General features: G+C 39.8%; 1 protein-coding gene across 2 annotated transcripts; it reads right to left on the bottom strand.

The window, feature by feature from the left end:
- Positions 1–463: 463 nt before the first annotated feature.
- Positions 464–20,337, bottom strand: LOC113406252 (peroxiredoxin-4-like). 2 transcript variants are annotated; one of them, XM_026649872.2, is made up of 8 exons: positions 20,088–20,337; positions 12,489–12,606; positions 11,206–11,322; positions 9,310–9,432; positions 5,159–5,289; positions 3,134–3,168; positions 910–956; positions 497–588 (listed from the first exon to the last, which is right to left on the bottom strand). In XM_026649872.2, the coding sequence occupies exons 1-8, from the start codon at positions 20,269–20,271 to the stop codon at positions 585–587; spliced, it is 759 nt and encodes a 252-aa protein (XP_026505657.1). In that variant the 5' UTR covers positions 20,272–20,337; the 3' UTR covers positions 497–584. The 2 variants fall into 2 exon arrangements, with proteins under 2 accessions (XP_026505654.1, XP_026505657.1); XM_026649869.2 differs by lacking the exon at positions 910–956 and having other exon boundaries at positions 464–588; positions 20,088–20,336.
- Between the last annotated feature and the right edge of the window lie 103 nt (positions 20,338–20,440).

The following is a 20,440-nucleotide window of genomic DNA, read 5'->3' as shown; positions in this document are numbered from 1 at the left end:
TAGAGAGTTAGGGCTTTATAGAAAACCACTGGGAGGGAAATTCTGGTATCTTTTTGAAAAAGAAGCAAAGGCATAAAGGATTTTATGGATTAAGCTTTTGTAGAAATTAAGTGATCTATTCAAAATGAGATTCCTAAAGCTAAGTCCATATAGCTAAGGAAATGATATACATGTCTATATAGATATATATATATATTTAAGAGGATGCAAGTAACTAAAGATTAAAGTACAATTTCCCTGCCTACATAGTATGATAGCAGAGCATTATGCACTCAACATATGAACTCTTGACTAGATGGAATGGGATAAACTCAAGCTCATATGCTTAGCCTCCTTTTAGGAGGCCCTAGAAGACCAATTGTGTCAACTCTTTCTGCTACTGGTAGTCTCTGCACAGTGAATACCTGTATTTTGAGAAAGCAACTACAGTTGGTAGCCACTATAAATCAGCCAAACGCATGGAAATAACAAAATTAATGGAATTTTATTGACAACTTGAAGTTGCATGTGACTTGTGTAGCTCAGTAGAAGCAAGTTTCAGTTTAGTTTATCAAAATACTTCAGTTTTCCAGCTGGATCTGGGATTATCTGTGTGAGAAAGAAAGTGAAAGTGTTGGTCTAAAAACAAAAAGGAACAAATATTATCTACCTCATATTCTGGCATTAATGGTCACACACTACATTTAGAAATTACCTTTCACCCGTTCAGATCTAAGGTTACTGCTTATCTCTAATGAACACTAAACAGTGAAGGGCAGTAGGGGTGATGGAGGAGGAAGTGGAGTTCAAGAAAGAAACAGAATCTGCCTTGTTGAAAGAATGTACTCCAGTCTGATTTTCCCCATAAGTGAACTTGGAATTATTTCCATAAATTAACATCTGTACTCAAGTGCCTCAGAGTTTACTTACAGCTCTTGTCTTGGCCACCACGCTCTCATGGCATCTTCAGGTTTGATCTAATTAAATCAAACACATTTAGAAGGCATGGCTACAGATGTTAATGTATTCTGAAGAGTGTTTTGCAGAACTATTCTGCTGTTTAAGTGCACTACAGCTTTTGCACAGAAAGTAAAGAGAACATCTTACTTGTATTTACGTCAGTGCTATACATTTTTTGCGGCCTGATATTGTCAGCAATGAGTCAGTTGTCAGCCACAGGTGTACAGAAACAGCAGATGCTATAAAGTAGTAATCTATTACTGCTATCAACTGGTCTCCCTTTTATTAAGTGTATTCATAGGCTTGACCCTTCTAAGAATGGGAAATCGCTCACTTGTCAGCTGCTAATGGACAGATCATTCAGTTTAGCCAAGGTAGTGGAATGCATGATTTCCAATGCCATACATATGCCATCCTATAACCCACTTGCACCATAAAAATCTAAAGATTTTTTCCCCACTAAGACAAATCTCAACTAGCCCATGAATATAATTCCCAGCATCTGCTTGTTTCGCACTATAATGCAGGGGTCTGCTGCTCTGCAGCAAAGCTAGCCACTTAAATGTTGCCAGTTGCAACTTTTACTAAAAAGCAACAGGGTCCTGTGGCACCTTTAAGACTAACAGATGTATTGGAGCATAAGCTTTCACGGGTGAATACCCACTTCATCAGACGCATGAACTTTTGACGTCAGAAGTCAAACTTTTACTAGAGGCTATACAGACACTCTGGCTCTCTGCATGCACTGTTTGAGATCTTGTATGTAGATACAATTTAGGGACTGTCTTTTAATGTGTGTCAGTACAGTGACTAGCACAATGGGACCTTGATCTTGGCTGGAAACTCCAGAAGCTACTAGAATACTAGAATTAATAGTTTATTAATAATGCTGTATCAGTTTATATCACTAGCATCCTATTGACGTTCTGAAAATGTTATTGTTTATAAATAAGCCCATTGTCTATATGAATGAACACATTTCATGGCCCTGCCAAAATGTGGTATTTGATGCTGTCATGTATTACCAACTCAAGGAAAGGTGCAGAGACCACTTCAATTTTTTGCTGCTACTGAAACCTTATAGAATTTCTTTCAAGGCACCTTTTATTTATTTTCATTTTAATTTTTTTTACATAATGCTGTTTGTGCCAACAGCTGAAACAAGCAGCAGAAGAAAAAAGGGTAGCTTCCAATAAATGCCAATGATGTAATACTGTAGCTGGCAGCCTTCCGTAACCCAGTTTCTTAGGGCATGTCTACATGTACACCGTTGTAGTGGCGCTGCTGGTACCAGCACATCTGGTGAAGATGCTCTATGCCGACGGGAAAGAGCTCTCCCATCGGAATAATAAAACCACCCCGTGAACGGCATAACCTCTCCCGCCGACGAAGTGCTGTGCAGACGAGTGCTTATGTCGCTCAGGGGGATGGCTGATTCACACCCGAGTGATGTATGTTATGCCAACATAAGATGTGTGTGTAGACATAGCCTTAGAAAAATATTTTCGTTGTTCCATTGGGGCCTGATTCAACACCCACTGAATTCAGTTGCTTCAGTGGGCACTGAACTGGGCCCTTGCTCTTTGGCTCATAATCATGTTAGTGTGAAGAAACAAAAGAAGAGATACTGTGCCGCAAAATGCATTCCATTTTACAATTCTAACAGTGGTAGTGTGCTTTGCCAGATTGTGGGCAATTAATCAATGGCCTGAGAAGTGAGATTATTTATACTGAGGAACTGCTTAGGAACCCCAATCAAGGATCAAGTCTCCATTATGCTAGGCACTGTACAGATAAGACAGAGAAGATAGCCCCTTCCTCAGAGAGCTTCCAACTCTCTTTTGACCTGCGTTGCAGGATAGGAAGGAAATTCTCCCTCAAGTTAACTCTCTGGTGCTTGAGGTTTTGATCATACATTGGAAAGTTGAGGGAAAAGGAAACTCCTGATGTGAAGAGATTAATTTATTTCCTGCATGAAAAATGCAATACTGCAAACATGATATACTGTAATAAATCAGTCAATAAAATTCCAATGATAACAGATTAAGAATTTATAAAAATATCACAATGCACAGGGCCTGATATTGTGCTTCCATTCAAGTTAATGAGAATTTTGCTTTTGCCTTCAATGGAGATAGGATTGGGTCCCTAATTTTATTTAATTAATGTATGCTGAATATAAATACGGACTTACTGTCTCACTGCCAGGTTTCCAACCAGCAGGGCAAACTGAAAAAAAAAAAGCAAAAATGGAAGTTGACCTTGTAGAAAAGAAATTATTTTTCTAATTTACTTGGTTTTCTAACCATTCTCATAAAAAACTAATCTTTGAATTTTAAGTAATATAGCAAGAAGGTGCCACATGTAAATATCTGCAAATATGCAACATGCTTATTCATCAGACAGTATCCCTAAAACATTCATATTGATACTATTTTCAGGGCAGATTGGATTGTTCCATTCACCAAAAATGGGAAATCCCTGCTTGATTGGGTATATGTTGGTTCTGATTTTCAGTTTTCAGTCTATTAGTCAATTTACTGGCAAAGTAATAGTACCTCCCGTTCTGAAGATGAATCCCCATTCCACGAGGGCATATGGTGCCAAGATAAGAGCAACAATTCCATCAGGTGGAAATGGAGACAGGTATAACTTTTTTTTTTAAAACTAATGCCAGGAGGCAAGTATTACAGTAACAATGAAGAAAAATTAAAGTTCTCTCTCTAGAATGTGACTGTTTTGTTTGATATCCTGTTTAGGATGTAAAAGGATTAGGATGATAAAAATAAATATTTGCCATTCTTGCAATTGCTCAGTTGTTCATGTACAACCTAGGTGAGACCATGGAGCTGACCCTGCAACTGCATATGGGTGGGCAGACCTTGTGCCCAGGCAGAGTTTCATTGGCTTCGATGAGGCTTTGCAAAGGCTCAAGGATCTGCTTGCACAGCTGGGATTACACAACTGGAGCACAGGCATTTTATCCCCTGCAGACAGTGGTGCCAGCTGAAATGTGGTGAACATAATAAAAACCTTGGAGGATTCTTCTTCCTAGCCTTTGCACTGAGTCCAAAGAAATAGATATGCATTGCCACAGAAATCCAGCAAAACCCAACAGGATTCCACGTGCTTCACAGGGAGAATCCAGTACTGCGTAAGGTGAGACACAGCTTTATTTGAAGCTGAACAAAAAGGACTTTATCTCCTTAATCAAAACGCTCTTTGCCTTTAAGTATCTTTTCAATTCTGAATTGCAAAATAGAGCTGTTTATACAGATAATGTTACATTACATGTTAACATGTTTCAAACTGCACTACATTAAAGCACGCTAGGGAACCTGGCGCGCGCACCATCAGGATCTATGCAGACCAGTTGGTGTGCCACACATTAGTGTGCTTCAGAAAGCACACCCCTATAGTGTGCATCACCGCACTGTGTAGACAACCTTAGAATGAATTGCAGCTGTGTCACTTTCCATAGGTTTGCTTTTAAACACCAACACTTTAAATTGAGAGCAGGAAGATTAGCCAGCTGAACATATACATGTGTTAATAATTAAAACTGAACAGCTTATTATGGGCCAAATCCTAAACTGGTGTAACTTGGCACAGCCCCCTGAAGTCCAGGTAAAAAGCTGAAGTCAATGGAGCTATGCCAGTTTACACCATCTAAGAATCATTTACTTTAAGAGAAGAGATAGGAATTTAGTCTCCATTACACTGGGCACCAAACCCAACCTCATTTTGGGAGATGCTTTTCACTGACCCAAAGTACTGTATCTATTTTGTCTTGGGACACCAGCCTCCGCTCTCCCTCCCCCCCACAAAACCCCCAAACATTAAGATTACACTGGCAGTGCCTCTTGGATCAATTACAGCTTGTCTAAATTTATTAAAATACTGAGCCTGATTCTTCGCTGCCACATACCTTGCGCAGTCATTTATGCTTATGAGTGGAAAATGGGTGTAAATGCTACTGTTTTGCTTTGGTAGTATTACAACCACTTTGCATTCACTTGGGATACTACACTAGGTGCAAGGCAGGGGAGAATCAGGTCCATTGAATCTTGAATGAGGGGAACAGAAAACTTTGCTCAGTAACAACCATGAAGCTATCAAATGTTGCAGTATGCCTTGCTTCCTAATAGCTAAAAATATACCTTCCAACTAAGTAAGACCTCAGTATAATTCCCATTGCCAAAATATTGAAAACAGGCACCTTCTCCATGTTTGTCAGTGTACTGGAATGCTTGTACTAGACGAAGTGTTTCATCCACTGATCTGCCGACGGGAAGGTCATTCATTGTTATCTGTCGAAGGACCCTCTTATCATCAATAATGAAAAGGCCTCTGCAAAAACATGGAATTTTTCTTTTAGATATAAACCTAATGATATCGATCTCTATTACGCACATTGTGGTGTCCAGATATTGCAGCAAACCTACACTAGATCAGCAGTGGCTGGATCTCTCCAAGCACTACACAATCAAGTTAAGTACAGGTTCTGTGTTAACTTTTAATTTCCTTTGTAACTCCCTTCACATTACTTTCTCATTCGTAATGCACCCAGAATACGAAGGATCTAACCTCCCCCACCTCTGGAGTCCTTCAATACCAGCCTCATTTAGAGGAGGTGCTTTTCATTGACACAAAGAACTCCATCTCTCACTGAAAATGCCCTCAGTTTGCAGTGCTCTCAGATCTTGCTGTGACCTAGGCAAGGTTAAGTCAGAATTAAGAAAGCAGTAAGAACGTAAGAATGGCCATACTGGGTCAGATCAAGGGTCCATCTAGCCCAGTAGCCTGTCTTCCAACAGCAACCAATGCCAAGTGCTTCAGAAAGAATGAACAGAACAGGCACTCATTGAGGGATCCATCCTATTGTCCACTCCTAGCTTGTGGCAATCAGAGCACTGGGTTGCATCCCTGAGCATCTTGGCTAATCTCCATGAACTTTTCTAGTTTTTTTTTTTTTTTAAACCCAGTTATAGTTTTGGTCTTTACAACGTCCACCGGCAATAAGTTCCACAAGTTGACTGTGCGTTGTATGAAGAAGTACTTCCTTTTGTTTGTTTTAAACCGGCTGCCTATTAATTTCATTGGTTGACCCCTGGTTCTTGTATTATGAGAAGGAGTAAATAACACTTCCTTATTCACTTTCTCCACACCAGTCACGATTTTAGACCTCCATCATATCCCCTCTTAGTTGTCTCTTTTCCAAGCTGAAAAGTTCCAGACTTTTTAATATCTCCTCATTTGGAAGCTGTTCCATACCCCTCATAATTTTGGTTGCCCTTTTCTGTACCTTTTCCAATTCCAATATATCTCTTGAGATGGGGTGACTAGAACTGTATGCAATATTCAAGGTGTGGGTGTACCCTGGATTTATATAGTAGCATTATAATATTTTCTGTCATCTTATCTATCCCTTTCCTAATGGTTCCGAACACTGTTGGCTATTTTTGACTGCTGCTGCACATTGATTGGATGTTTTCAGAGAACTATTTACAATAACTCCAACATCTCTTTTTTGAGTGGTAACAGCTAATTAGACCCCATCATTTTGTATGTATAGTTGGGATTATGCTTTCCAATGTGCATTACCGTGAACTTACCAACACTGAAATTCATCTGCCATTTTGTTGCCCTGTTTTGTGAGATCCCTTTGAAACTCTTCGCAGTCTGTTTTTTGGGCTTAACTATCTTGAGTAGTTTTGAATTGTCTGCAAATTCTGCCACCTCACTGTTTACCTCTTTTTCCAGATCATTTATGAATATGTTGAACAGCACAGTACATATCCCTGGGGGACCCCACTATTTACCTCTCTCTCCATTCTGAAAACTGACCATTTATTCCTACCCTTTGTTTTTTTTGTCTTTTAACCATGAGATGACCTCCTTCCCTCTTATCCCATAACTGCTTACTTTGTTTAAGAGCCTTTGAGGGATCTTGTCAAAGGCTTTCTGAAAGTTCAAGTACATAAGGTTGCATCTTTCTTTAGTGATATGATGATGCTTAAGAATGTTTTTATATGCACTTTGAGATTTTAGACTTCATATGAAAGTCCTGAACACTATTTACCCTTAACTATACTGCTTGATAAGTAGATCACTGATATTATAAAATGCTGAACTGTATAAATGAGAACCTAAGAGCCTTTAGAATCTATGTGGTAGAAGCTAGTTGCACAGTCCTTAGTAAAAAAATTACAATGATAAACCAAAAGCACTTGTTACACTTAAAATATCTAGACCTGGTGAGATAATGCTCGCTCAGGGTTGACAGCATGATATTATAGGAATGTAGAGACTCAGTCCATCTAGTCCAGTTTCCTCTCTCTGACAATGGTCAGAAGCAGAGGCTTCGGGGGGGTTTGTCTCACAGTAGGCAGATGTGGGATAATTTGCCCCCTACATTAATTCCTATAATATTTAAAGACTGATTTTAAATCCTGACTCATGAGGTACAGTATCCCTTCAAATTTTTTAGTACTAACTATAACAATGCTGGATATTCTTGACATTCATAGAAGTATCTAATCCCGTTTTAAATGTTGCAAATGACTTCCTCTGGCAATGAGTTCCAGCGAGGTGTGGTGTGAAAAAGTATTGCCTTATGTCAATTTTTGAATTTGCTACCTTCTCATTTCACTGAATGTTCCCTTGGTCTTTTTATGAGGCAAGGAGAAAGTTCCTGACCTACCCTCTCTCTACCATTAATTATTTTATATACTTTGAATGTATCCCCTCTTATTCTTCTCCTATCTGAAGAAAATAATGCCAATGTTTCAGTCTCTCTTCAAAGCAGATGTTTCCTGTGCTGTTGCTCATTCCTATCTCCCTTCGCTGAAGCCCCTCTAATTCAGCAACTTCCTCTTTGAGATGGAGTGATCAGTTCTGCACACAGTACTCCAGCTGAGACGGCACCATTTATTTATATAATGGCATATTATCCTCCTTCCTATTCCTTATGCATCCTAATATCTTGTTTACTTTTTTGAATGCAGTTATACACTGAACAGAGGTCACAATGATGCCCAGGGCTCTTTCCTGAGCTGTTACAGTTGATTTAGAACCTTGGTAAGGTGTATGAATAGTTACTTAGCATTTATTGACACTGAATTTCATTTGCCATTGTGTTGGCCATTCACCTAGCTTGGTTAGGACTCTCAATCTCCTCACATCCTTCTCTGCTTTTGACAAACCTAAGTAACTATCATTTGAAAATTCTGCTACCTTTACAGAGCATTAAAAAACAGTGGACCAAATATAAAACCTTGAAGAACCCCACAGCTAATCTTTTGCTATAATGAAAATTGGCTATTTAATCCTAGTTTCTGCAGCTATAGTAAGAGCATTTCAAAGTTACTTTCAAAATGTGAACATAAGTCCACTTAAGTTTCACTTTCTTGTACGCCAGGGGTTGGCAACCTTCGGCAGGTGGACCATCAGGGTAATCCGCTGGTGGGCCATGAGACATTTTGTGTACTTTGACTGTCCGCAGACACGGCCCCCCGGAGCTCCCAGTGGCTGTGGTTTGCCATTCCCAGGCAGTGGGAGCTGCGGGAAGCGGCAGCCAGCACATCCCTGTTCTACGCATTAGCTAATCAGACATAAATATTTAAGTGGGACCTTGCTCCTTCCAAGTCCACCTTCTTTACCTATTTACTGCAGCAAAGATGCAATTCTGAATTTGCAACATTGTCCAGACAGGAGAGCTAATGTCACAAAACACAACGTTTTCACTACAGGATCAGGTAACTGCAGTGTAAGGGACACCGATCTGTTTCAAGCATGAGTATCTGTAGTATTAACAAAGAACACTGAAAATGAATGGGCAAGAAATACTACGTATCAAACAATGCCACAACTACCACTAGACAAGATTTACACCTGTGGTCAGCAGCAAGATGGTCAATACAAAACATCTGACAGACAGTTCTTGAGTTCATGGTTCAGTTACTCCTAATAAAACACTGTAAGTAATGGAGGAAAAGGCCAGAACTGGGAATTCAGATTCTGGCAGGATAAAGCTTTTCAGTTCACCTTTAAATCTCTGAGTTTTGCATGCACAATAGATCATTGTGAGTTAATTTCTGATTTTTTTTTTTTTAAATTAAGAAACATTTCCTTGTGGACTAAGAGCTTTAATATACAATTTCAGCTAAGTTATCAACAGTCGGTGGAAAAATTGCCTGTATTTATCCATGTAAACAGACCCAGTATATGTTCAGATATTAACTACTGTGATGAACATAGTATATAATTAAATAGTATGAGAGAAGTGCCAATACCGAGTGCCCCTTTAAATGGAACTGGTAGAATGCACTGCTATAACAAGACAGAATGCACCATAATGGTTTGTAGTACCTAAGTGTGTGCCCTTGGTCCTCTAGATATACTCCATAATCCTTTGAAATCTGGTGGGTCAAATCTGAAAGAAGTGGGATCTTCATTGGTCCAAGTCCTCCTTGTTTTCGTGGAGTATTAATCCTTTGACAAACAAAAGAGATGCACATTTATTCTTCAGAGAGATTTTTATTCCACATACAAGTAACTCTTGCATGCAGCTTTTTTGCAGAAGGAATAGCTATATTTCTGTTTTTCTTTTTCCTACTTGTTTGCTCCAACCTGCTTCCTACACTCCTTCAATGTGTCCATTTATAGTTGCCTTAATCTCCTCTTCATGCCTCCTTCCATGCTTAATTTACACTTGAAACACCCTCCTTCTCTCTCTGTGGCCAAACTACCAGGGTGGATTTGATTTGTCATGATTTAAATCAAATTGATTTAAATCAATCACTAGTCAGGAAGACTCGATTTAATCATGGTTTTCTACATAAAAGTGCATTCTTGTTAGTTGTTATAACCTTAATATATATTCTTCACAACTCAGCGATAAATGTAGGTTTGTTTTAGAAGGTATACACTACACATTTTTAAATAGTGATTTATTTTGAAAACTTTTCAGATTAGTTTTACAACTATATCAGAAAATGAATGATTGTTTGGTTATTTCATTTACCAAAGGTAACTGAAGCAGATATTTTTGAAGTCCTTGAGAGGTGAACTATCATTAATATTTGGAGGACTTTCTTGCCATGCTGTATTAGAAGGAGAACATCACCAGACAGATATTTAAATTGTTTTATTTAACTAAAACAACAACGTTATGTATTCTGGATTTTTTTCTTCAACAGCAAACATATAATAATTTAACAAAACAAGCATATGTCCCTTGCTTCTCACATTTATCTCCAAACTTCTTCTCCTTGTCCAGATCTATTCTGTCCCCAATAATCATCTATTCGTTGAACTTTTTGAAACTTTTCACTTTTAGAGAGAGGTAAGGGATTGACTCTGTGTACACAAATTTGCAGAGGGACAAAAGAGTTGAGGTCTGTTATTTCTCACCTCTATTATATTATTTATTTAAAAATATTTTTGCTGTTAACAAGCATGTTACCTCTGGAGATACAAATCCACAATATGAGATCTGCAAAACTAAGCATCTCTGATGGTATCGTCTAGACTGAGCACTGAGTCCCATTGGGTAGATAGAAAGATTAATCTAAATAATCTATACAGAAGCCTGTGGAACCCCATAAGATTGGGTCCCTAATCTATGAACTATTGGAACTCATTTACAAAACTTTTCTTAAAAATTGTATGAATATATTGTGTCATACTATAGAATTAGAATTTATAATCCCTATTCCATGATGAGATATCTTTGAGCTATAATAATGTATCTTAATTAAAACTATCTTTAGATGGATTTTTTTTTTTGATAAAATGCTTTTTGAGGAAAAAACCTGATTTAAATTAAAAAATTTCAGATTTTTTTTTATTTTTTTAATCATTGATTTTTATCCACCCTGCAAACTACCCTGTCTTTCTTCCAAATCCCACAATTAAAAACAACAACAAAACCCAGTGAAGATTTCTTTGGTATTAATCCACCATAGAATGTTTTATAATAAAGTTGGATGAATAATTTGTAATGAACAATTTATTCTAATGGTAAAACCAAAGTCATCACTTTTACTTTGACACCTTCAACAATAAACTTTATTTTTGAATTTCTTACCATTAGTTTTATTACTTGCCACTTTTTATGCAACACAGCATCACACCTTATCATTCAATATTTACTTGACAATATTAGTGCATCAGACAGAGTATGTGAATTTGGGGAAGCAACCTATAATCTCATATGTATCCACCAATAATTTCCTATAAAAGACACATGGGTAGGCTACATACCATGCTAAGTGAGTGAACTGTGAGTCAATAGAACATGCTACCACTTCAGTGTTTATTGCTCTGAATTCTTCAATTCTGTCACTGAAGGCGATAATTTCAGTTGGACACACAAATGTGCTAAAAAATTGAAAACAAAGTAAATTCAGAATTCTCAGAATATCCAGGAGTGATTTTTCAGTTACCTTAATACATAGCTAAATTAGTTTCTACAGAGAAGCTAGATATTGTTTGCAGTATATAAAATAGATAAATTGTGAATTACTTATCACAACTATTGTTTTTATTTACAGATGGAATCCAATATACACAACTGAAATAATTTTCACTTTACAAGTAACTGCGTTCCTAACAGCATTCATCAATACATTCACAGATGAATTATCTATCTTCAAACTATGTGCAAGTGGTTTGTGAATAATAAGATTGAAAATGCAGTCTGTGTTGATTTAGTAATATTACAACTTACAGTTTAGCTACATGTACAATTATTCACTGATTTTAAAACTGTACAGGAATAACTGGATTAAAGTATGACACACCAAATTGCAGAGAAACAGATGTCATGATTTCCTAGAAAATAGTAATGCAAGTTGTAGCTATTTTGCATTTGACCTCTTCCTGCTTCTTCTAGGCACAAAATTACACTTTAGGTCACAATTGTTCAAGCTTTGAGGCTAGGAGGAAAATAAGCCATGATTCCAATTATTTTCACTATCAGAGCAGCTAACTGTCTCTACTATTTACCCTTTCTTTGTAAAGTGCTTTGAGTTCTACTGATGAAAAGTGCTACATGAGTATTACTAGTTTACTGTATGTTTTGTTCCTCATTTCAAGAAAACAAGGGGCCTGATTCTCCTCTTATTACACTGGTATAAATCAGGAGTAACTCCATTGACTGCAGTGGAGTTACAATAGTGTAATGAAAGGAAAGTCCATCCAATAATTTAAGTTAAATGTATCCCATAACATCCTTAAAAGTCTGTAAGAGGAAATCAGACTCCCTAAAAATGTATTCCAGGGAGTATGAAGTGAAGTGATAAGAGATAGTGTTACTCTTTCCTGTATGCATTTTCCATTTGCAGCAATGAGTTGTATGGTAGCAAGGAATGTAAACATTCCCCAGTAAGATGCTACAGAATTACAAAATGTCAAGTGCAGTTGCAATCAACATCTTAATGTTCCCTGACTCTAATCAACACACTTCCAAAATTTGGGAAGGTGGTGGAGGGGGGAGGGAAGGAGGGGAGTATATACCTTGGTATGTCTGCATCAGTTTTACTTACAAGTCAAGAGGGTAGAAGAAGAAGACAAGATATTTTCCTTGATAATCTGTTAATTTCAGCTCTTTAAACTCTCCATTGATTACTGCTGTTCCTTCCCAATAAGGTGCTGGCTTGGAAACTAGAAACATAAAATATAGATCCAAATTGAAGTATAAGAATAAAGTGAAGCATGTGTACATAAATGAGGCTGTTCAGCAGGTAACATATGTCCAAGGACAGTTTTCCTCTCTGGATGGATGTCTGTTTCCTTACAGTAAAACACACTTTGTAGCATGCATGACTTTCATAATCAAACTTTATTAATTTCAACCTTCCACAGGAGGAAAGCACACCAGACGTTGGGGTCATGCTGTGTTTAAAAAAAAAAAAAATGTACATTTCAAGATGCATACATAACTCAATAGATTCGTGTTCACAAATTTCTGAACCATTTGAAATATTGCCAAGGATAAGGCTGCATGAGAGAAAATGCTGCACACACTTACCATGACCCCCTTAACACATTACAAGATTACTACTGGCTGATGACAGCTCATAAATTAGGATGTTGATTTGCACTGAATGATGTATGGCTACTGAGTTATAGATTTCAGTAAATTATATTTTGCTATAAATAACTTATGTGCCATGAATAAAGAGTAGTTCAATTTCACATTATATTTACTCCTTAGCAAAACTGGTTTTCTAAAATTTAATTCTGCAGGAAATACATGACAGAAGATGTGTTCAAGGCACAAATGCTTAAAATATGTAGGTTGTCTGTTACTGCAACCCATCTATAAACTAACTCAGTGGTTATTCCACAAAAATATTCAGACTACGCAGCAGAAAAAGATTAAGGATATGTCTACACAAGCACTTTTGTCAGTATAACTTATGTTGCTCATGGGTGTGAAAAAACACCCCTCTGAGCGACATCAGTTACTGACAGAAGCGTCAGTATGGACAGCACTATGTCGGGAGAGACACACTCCTGATGACATAGTTACCACCACTCATTTGAGGTGGTTTAGTTATGTTGATGGAAGAGCTCTCTCCCATCAGCATAGAGCAGCTACACAAGAGATCTTACAGCAGCACAGCTGCATTGGTACAGCTGTGCTGGTGTAAACTTGATAGTCTAGACAGGGCCTAAAACAACATTAGTGAAACTGCACTATAGACATGCTTACAGGAGGTATAACAGGTGTCAAGTATCAGAGGGGTAGCCATGTTAGTCTGGATCTGTAAAAAGCAACAGAGTCCTGTGGCACCTTTAAGACTAACAGAAGTATTGGCGCATAAGCTTTCGTGAGTGAATAGCCACTTCGTCAGACGCAGTGGATATTCACTCACGAAAGCTTATGCTCCAATACTTCTGTCAGTCTTAAAGGTGCCACAGGACTCTCTGTTGCTTTTTAGGAGGTATAACACACTACTCTACCACAGACTAATCCAGAGTGCTGGAGATTTTCAAATTGTAAGTACAGTGAAGTAGCATTTCTCAATATCAAAGCACATAACACTGAGCATTCCATGCCTGAGGGCAGTATGTTGGTGATCCAGTATCAAACTGAAGGGATTTAAACATGACTGAAATGTCAAGCATATATTGTTGGGTAAGTTACTATACTGCTCAAAGCAATGTTTGGAATTGATTTAAAGGAGAATGATAGCATGCTGATTAATATTAGACAATTATTGTCAACAGCACAGTATCTGTTATAAGTAGGCTTATATGCAGTGTTGTAGCCGTGTTGTGGTCCCAGGATATTAAGAGAGACAAAGTGGGTGAGGTAATATCTTTTATTGGACAAACGTCTGTTGGTGAGGGAGACAAGCTTTAGAGCTTACACAGAGCTCTTCTTCAGGTCTGGGAAACTAACTCAGGGCAGGTCTACACTACAAATTTACATTAGTCCAGCTGCACCAATGCTGCACATCTGGGAAAGATGCTCTAAGAGGATGGGAGAGAGCCCTCCTGCTGACATAATGCTTTCTACATGGCAGTGGTGGGCAACCTGCGGCCTGTCAAGGTAATCCACTGGTGGGCCACCAGTTTGTTTACATTTGCACAGATGCCCGCAGCTCCCAGTGGATGCCAGCATGTCCCTGCGGCTTGCGCCGCTTCCCACAGCTCCCATTGGCCGGGAACGGCGAACCGCGGACACCGGGAGCTGCGGGCAGCCCCAAAAGTAAACAAACTATCTGGGGCCCGCCAGTGGATTACCCTAACGGGCCGCAGGTTACCCACCACTGCTACATGGGGTTAAGGTCAGTATAACAACATTGCTCACGGGTGTGAAGAATCTTTCACACCCCAAGCGATGTAGTTATATTGAAGTAAGTATGTAGTGTAGACCAAGCCTCCGAGTGTCACTGCTAAATACAAGGTGGAACAGATTGAAATGTGTGTTGACTACTTATGCTAAACAAGGGACCACTCAAGATGAAATGGCCCGTTAACACCCCTCCAGTCATAGCGAGGAAAAGGGGGGAGAGGGAGAGAATGTTGTAATGAGCAATAAATTCAGTGTCTATATTCAGTCCATGAATTTTAGGCATGTCTACACTACAAACTTAAGTTGACCTATATTAGGTCAACTTACAGCCACCACAATAATTACTGCAGTGGTTCATGTCCACACAACCCTCCTTCTGTTGGTGGCGCACGCATGTCCTCACCAGGAGCGCTTCCATCAACTTAAGAGGGGTAATGAGGGGAGCTGAGAGCCTGGGCTTCCAGCTCTGCATGCAGCTGCCCACCGGGGCCCGGCTGCCCCCTCGGCAGCCTGGTGGAAGAGGATGACTGGGCTCTAGCTGGAGCTCCCCACCCACCCAGGGTGACAGCCCGAGCTGTGAGCTGGGCTTTCTTGTTAATTTCACAGCGCTAGGAAGGAGTCGTGAAATTGACAAGAATGGCAGCCAACAGCCAATGTAAGTAACCTGCAATGTCTAGAGGGACACTGCGTCACCCTAACTACACCAACATAAGCCCTACGCCTCTAATGGAAATGGAGTTATGTCAGTGTAGTAGAGCACTTACATCGGTGGGAGCAAGGTTGTAGCGTAGACACTGATGTAATTAGGTCGATGTAAGTTGCTTTACCTCGACCTAACTCTGCAGTGTAGACCAGGCCTATGTGTCTGGCAAAGTTATGAATTTAAGGTCCCAGGCTCGTCTTTTGAAATGTTGTGCAGTTTTCCTTTGAGGATGAGGACTGCTAGAGAGATCGCTGACCTATCAGTCCTCATCCACAAAGGAAAACTGATGAGACTGGGACCTTAAATTCATAACTTTGCTAGACATGGACTGAATACAGACCCTGGATGTATAGCTCATTACAATAATCTATAAGGACTTACAACCCCCCTAGCTGCTTTCTCCCTGTCCCCATTTCCTCCCTCTGATTGGAGAGGTGTTAACGGGCCACTTCACCTCCAGTGGTCCCTTGAAATGTGTGTTTAGCAGAAGTAGTTAACAATCTGTTCCACCTTGTCCTCAATGATACGGAGTTAGTTTCCCAGACTTGAAGAGCTCTGTGCAAGCATAAAAGCATGTCTCTCTCACCAACAGAAGTTGGTCCAATAAAAGATATTACCTCATCCACCTTGTTTTGCTAATAAGTAGGCGTGGCAGAGATTGATTTTTATTTTTTTATAATTTTGATATCTGCTTAAGCATATTTTTAGTTTTTTTTATTGATTTTAATCTTTCACAGTTACAGGAAATTATGGGTGAGGGTGTCACACAACTATTTGACAGCAGATGTTGAAATTCAAAAAGTTAAAGCTTTTGTCAACATCACATCAAAATATACTAAGTTAATATCCTTAAATCAAACTCTAAGTTCTCAAGCAGCATTTTTCTTACTCTGCCTATTTGTAAATTTTGATTATTATTGATGGAAATTTTTGTCAGTTTGTGTGTATGGTGAAATTGACTTTTACCAACATTTACCAATTAAAAATCAAATCCTTACTAGCCTAGTTATAAGATACCTACATTAGTACATGAATAATGGCATTAAAAACTTGCACTGTCTTTTTATTTTTATTAGCACAGCCCACAAATTTTGGTACACATACCAGTCTTTCTCTAGAAACTTATACTGTACACATTTTTATAAATTACCCATACACACTAACCCTCACAAGATGTTTCATTTGACAAGTCTAGTTTATTTTATTTATGGTAGCACTTTGCTGTCAGTGTTTTGTAAAATTCTTCACTATGAAACTTGAGATTTCTCAGTAATATTCTTCTACTGAATCTCTGGAGATAAGAGGGAAGACACTATCTATTTCCAAGTGTGGGCAAGCTCTATGTTTCTATTTAGAGCTGGTTGGGAATTTTCTGACAAAACATTTTTTGTCAAAATGCTGATTTGTGGAAAACAAAACTATCTGTGAGAAAAGGTTGGTTTCAATGAATCTCCTGATTCAAATTTTTTCTGAAAACTTTGAAATTTTTGATGCTTCTGAAAAGAAATTTCAGTTTGAAATGACTATATGAAATTTTTGTTAACTTATTCCAAAAGTTAAAGGTTGAAATCTAAACACAATGTTTTGATCAAATTAAAAAAAAATTTGATTACCTATTTGTGAACATTTGAGATTAACATTTTATTCAGATTTAGCATGGGAAAAATGGCAATCTCAAACTTTTGTGAAACAGAAAAACATTTCCTGCCTAGTGTTCTACTGTAGATTAATGTAACTGGGAATCTCACTTGACTACAAAATTGTTGAAAATTTCTAAGAATGGGTGACCATTTTAAACAGGTGTCAGAAAACCCCTTAACTATAATTCAATTAAAATGATCTGCCCCTGAATCTCCAATGTAATAAATTCACATGAGAGCTCTCTGAACATAGCTAACAAACAAACAAAAAAATCAGAATCACAAACAAGACTAGGTCAAGTCTAATTTCAGGAGACTTTTGCTGCAGCTAACCTTTTGGTCATATCCTACCATTCTTTTGTACACAGAACACTTACAGAAGCCAGAGTAGTGCATGTAGCTCACCAGTCACAGTGTGACCCTTTAGTTCATAAAATATTTTAAATCTTAATGAGAACCCCAAAGTATTCTGTATATTATTTACATTACTTTTCTTCCCTCATTCTTTAATACTGCCCCTTCAATGAAAACAGCACCTTTGTTAAAGAGTTCATCTGTTATTCTGCTGCTGATTCCCTTCCCAAGCTCTCCACTGTAGTACAAATGACAACCATGACAAATGATTGTTACCACAAACTGAAGAGACTTTCATTGGGGAATGAGGGGGAGAAATGCAAGAACAGATGAAGATTTTTCATGTTAATATTCAAAATAATCTAGTAACACACTATACAAAGTTCAAAATTGAATCTTGAAAAACAGTGTGTCTGACCCAGTTTAAAATCCTATTAAATTTGTTCTGCAGAGGCCCTCCATTAGGCAGAAATCTGTCTATGTTCATCCATCCTACTGCTTGATAACTGAAATACCTCATCCGAACAAAGCTGAGTCTGTAACAAAATAAGTAACTGAGTAAATATACTTTTCTATTTATTCAGTGATAAACAGAAAAGTGATCTAGAGTTGCACTCCAATTATGCCACTGGCTTTGGATGGGGTGGCTGCTGTGGAGCTCCAATGAGTTCATTTAGGCTGTGTGTGGCTATAGGAATGTAGCTGCACAAAGCAAGCTACAGAAGCAGAGGTTTAGAACTTCCATAACACAACCTGGGGTAGGCACAAATTCCAATAGTCCAGTGGTTCCCAAACTTTAACAACCTGTGAAGCCCTTTCACTAAAATGTCAAGTCCCGCGAAGCCCCCTCTTAAAAATGAATGTTTCCAGGGATTTTCTCCTTTACCTGAGTATAAATTATAAAAGCAGTGATCTTGGAAATATAAAATTTGTTTTTGTGACATGCTTATTACACACTATTTATTATTAATCATTACAGTATTTTTATGACGTTATGAAAACAGCAACACTCTTCCAAGATCTCACTTTCGTAGCTTGTATCACTTTGAATAAGCCTGTTATAAGACAAAGCTCCTATGTTTCATCAAGGAGTATCAGATGTGAAACAGCATGAAGGTATTTAAGAAGCCAAATCAAAGAATTCCTCCTACACAATCATTCAGGTCTTGAGCAGTCCAGGCAAACAATGCACATTACAACAAAGCTTAAACTTGCTCTTCATAATAATTTTAAAAACAATACTAGCTGCCTATTTAATTTTAAAAACAGCAAAAAAATATCCACCTCCCTTTCCATTTCTTATAAGGAGTCTTGAAGTTTAAATCTCCTCAGTGTGATAGATATGTTTGCTCTGATCTGCTTAGCTCTTGGAAGTCCAGGGGCTCCGGGCTGCTGGCCTCGTGCTGCCCGCGGTCCCTAGGGACAGCTCTGTCCGCCATTAGGAAATTTTTTCCTGAGAACCCCCTGTAACATTTTGCGAACCCCCAGGGGTTCACAAACCCCAGTTTGGGAAACACTGCAATAGTCTAATGTGCATCACGAGCAACCAAAATATCCACAAGGATTCCAACATATTGGAATCTAGGACTAAAACTGTAATTTACTCCTATTTAGAGAATCTCCCTTTATATAAAAAAAAGAGTTTAACATGGTGTATATCAACTATTTAGTTCTACAGATGGGGTTAATGAGTGGCATATTCCCCATTGCTAGTAGCTGTCCATTGGCATGGTTTCTGATTCCCTAAACAGGCTCCTTTGCTTTTGACAAACTGTATTTTGGTAGAAATGTTAACTTATAACTGTTATCTATTTACAACGAGGGGAAAAGGCAGAAACTTGGGCCATGGTACTAAATACCTCACCCTACCCTGTGAAAATCCTCAAGCAGAGTAAATTCTGATTTTCAGATTATTTAAACTCGGCAGTGAGGGAGCTGCTTAGGGCTCTGCACACTTTAAACCAATAGGCTTTGTCTGACGTGGCCTTCTCCCCTAGCAGCAGTGAACTGTGCATCTGGCTCAGGAAAGCAAACTGTGGGAATAAAGTGAAGTGACCACAGTTTAAGACTGCAATAATCCCCCCACCCCCTCTGCACACACAGGCTGCCACTAAACCAAACAAGCTGCACTATACCAATAGCTCTAGGTTAGCCCGCTTGGGCCACTTTTATCCTCATCGCAAAAAGGGCTCCCCGGAAGGCCGCTTTGCTGAGATGCTGCGCAAGGGCCCGTCCTGGGGGGCGGGCAGACAATACCCTTTACAAGCGTCCATGAAGCTGGGTGCTGGCTGCCCTGCGATGGAGGGATCGCCGCCTCCGCTGCACAAGTGGAGGGAAACTGAGGCCGGGGGGGAGCAGCAGAGACACCCGGCCCCACAGCTGGGATCTCTGCTTCTGACGGGCCCACACGGGAACCCCACTCTCTAGACCCTTTTACTGGGGGGGGGGGCGGTGTTAGCCTGTGGCCTCAGTCAGCCTGCACCCGCGGGGCGGGGGGTAAGAGGGGACAGGGCAGGAGGGTCGGGCACTGAGCGCCACTGATTGCAGCCCTGCAGCGGGAGGGGACGGGGCTGCGGTGGGGAGACGGGAAATTGTTCAGCAACATCCCTAACCACCCCGCAGCGCCCGCGCCGCTACCTACTCTTGGCCTGGCTGAGGTGCAGGGAGTGGTCGGAGACGGGCACTCGGGCCGCCTCCCCGGGGTAGACCTGCCCCCCTGCGTAGTAATGGCACTTCTCCTCCGCGCGGGCCTGCTCCTGGGCCGCCCCGGGCCCCGCCAGCGCCAGCGCCCAGCACAGCGCCAGCCACCGCCGCGCCGCCTCCATGGCCGCCCGAGCAACTGCACGTCCCCCGGCCCGCGCCCGGGAACAGCCAGCGCCGGGGCCAACAAGGGGCGGAGCTCTGCCCACACACACACCCCGCCCCTTCACATTGTTCCCCCACTGCCCTGCGCCCTTCCACCATACACCGCCCCCCGCGACACGTACACACACT

Source organism: Terrapene carolina, unplaced genomic scaffold (genome assembly GCF_002925995.2).
Source record: "Terrapene carolina triunguis isolate 2854851 unplaced genomic scaffold, T_m_triunguis-2.0 Scaffold23, whole genome shotgun sequence".
Classification (NCBI taxonomy): domain Eukaryota; kingdom Metazoa; phylum Chordata; order Testudines; family Emydidae; genus Terrapene; species Terrapene triunguis.
This window is presented reverse-complemented; position numbering and strand designations above follow the sequence as displayed.

What these genes read in the sequence shown, in the direction of transcription:
- LOC113406252 (XM_026649872.2), bottom strand. Translation starts at nt 20,271, where the DNA reads ATGGAGGCGGCGCGGCGGTGGCTGGCGCTGTGCTGGGCGCTGGCGCTG. An exon ending in TTCTTCTACCCTCTTGACTT is followed by an intron (nt 11,323 to 12,488) that starts GTAAGTAAAACT and finishes TCAATTTTTTAG; the next exon opens with CACATTTGTGTGTCCAACTG. An exon ending in CAGTTCACTCACTTAGCATG is followed by an intron (nt 9,433 to 11,205) that starts GTATGTAGCCTA and finishes TGTTTGTCAAAG; the next exon opens with GATTAATACTCCACGAAAAC.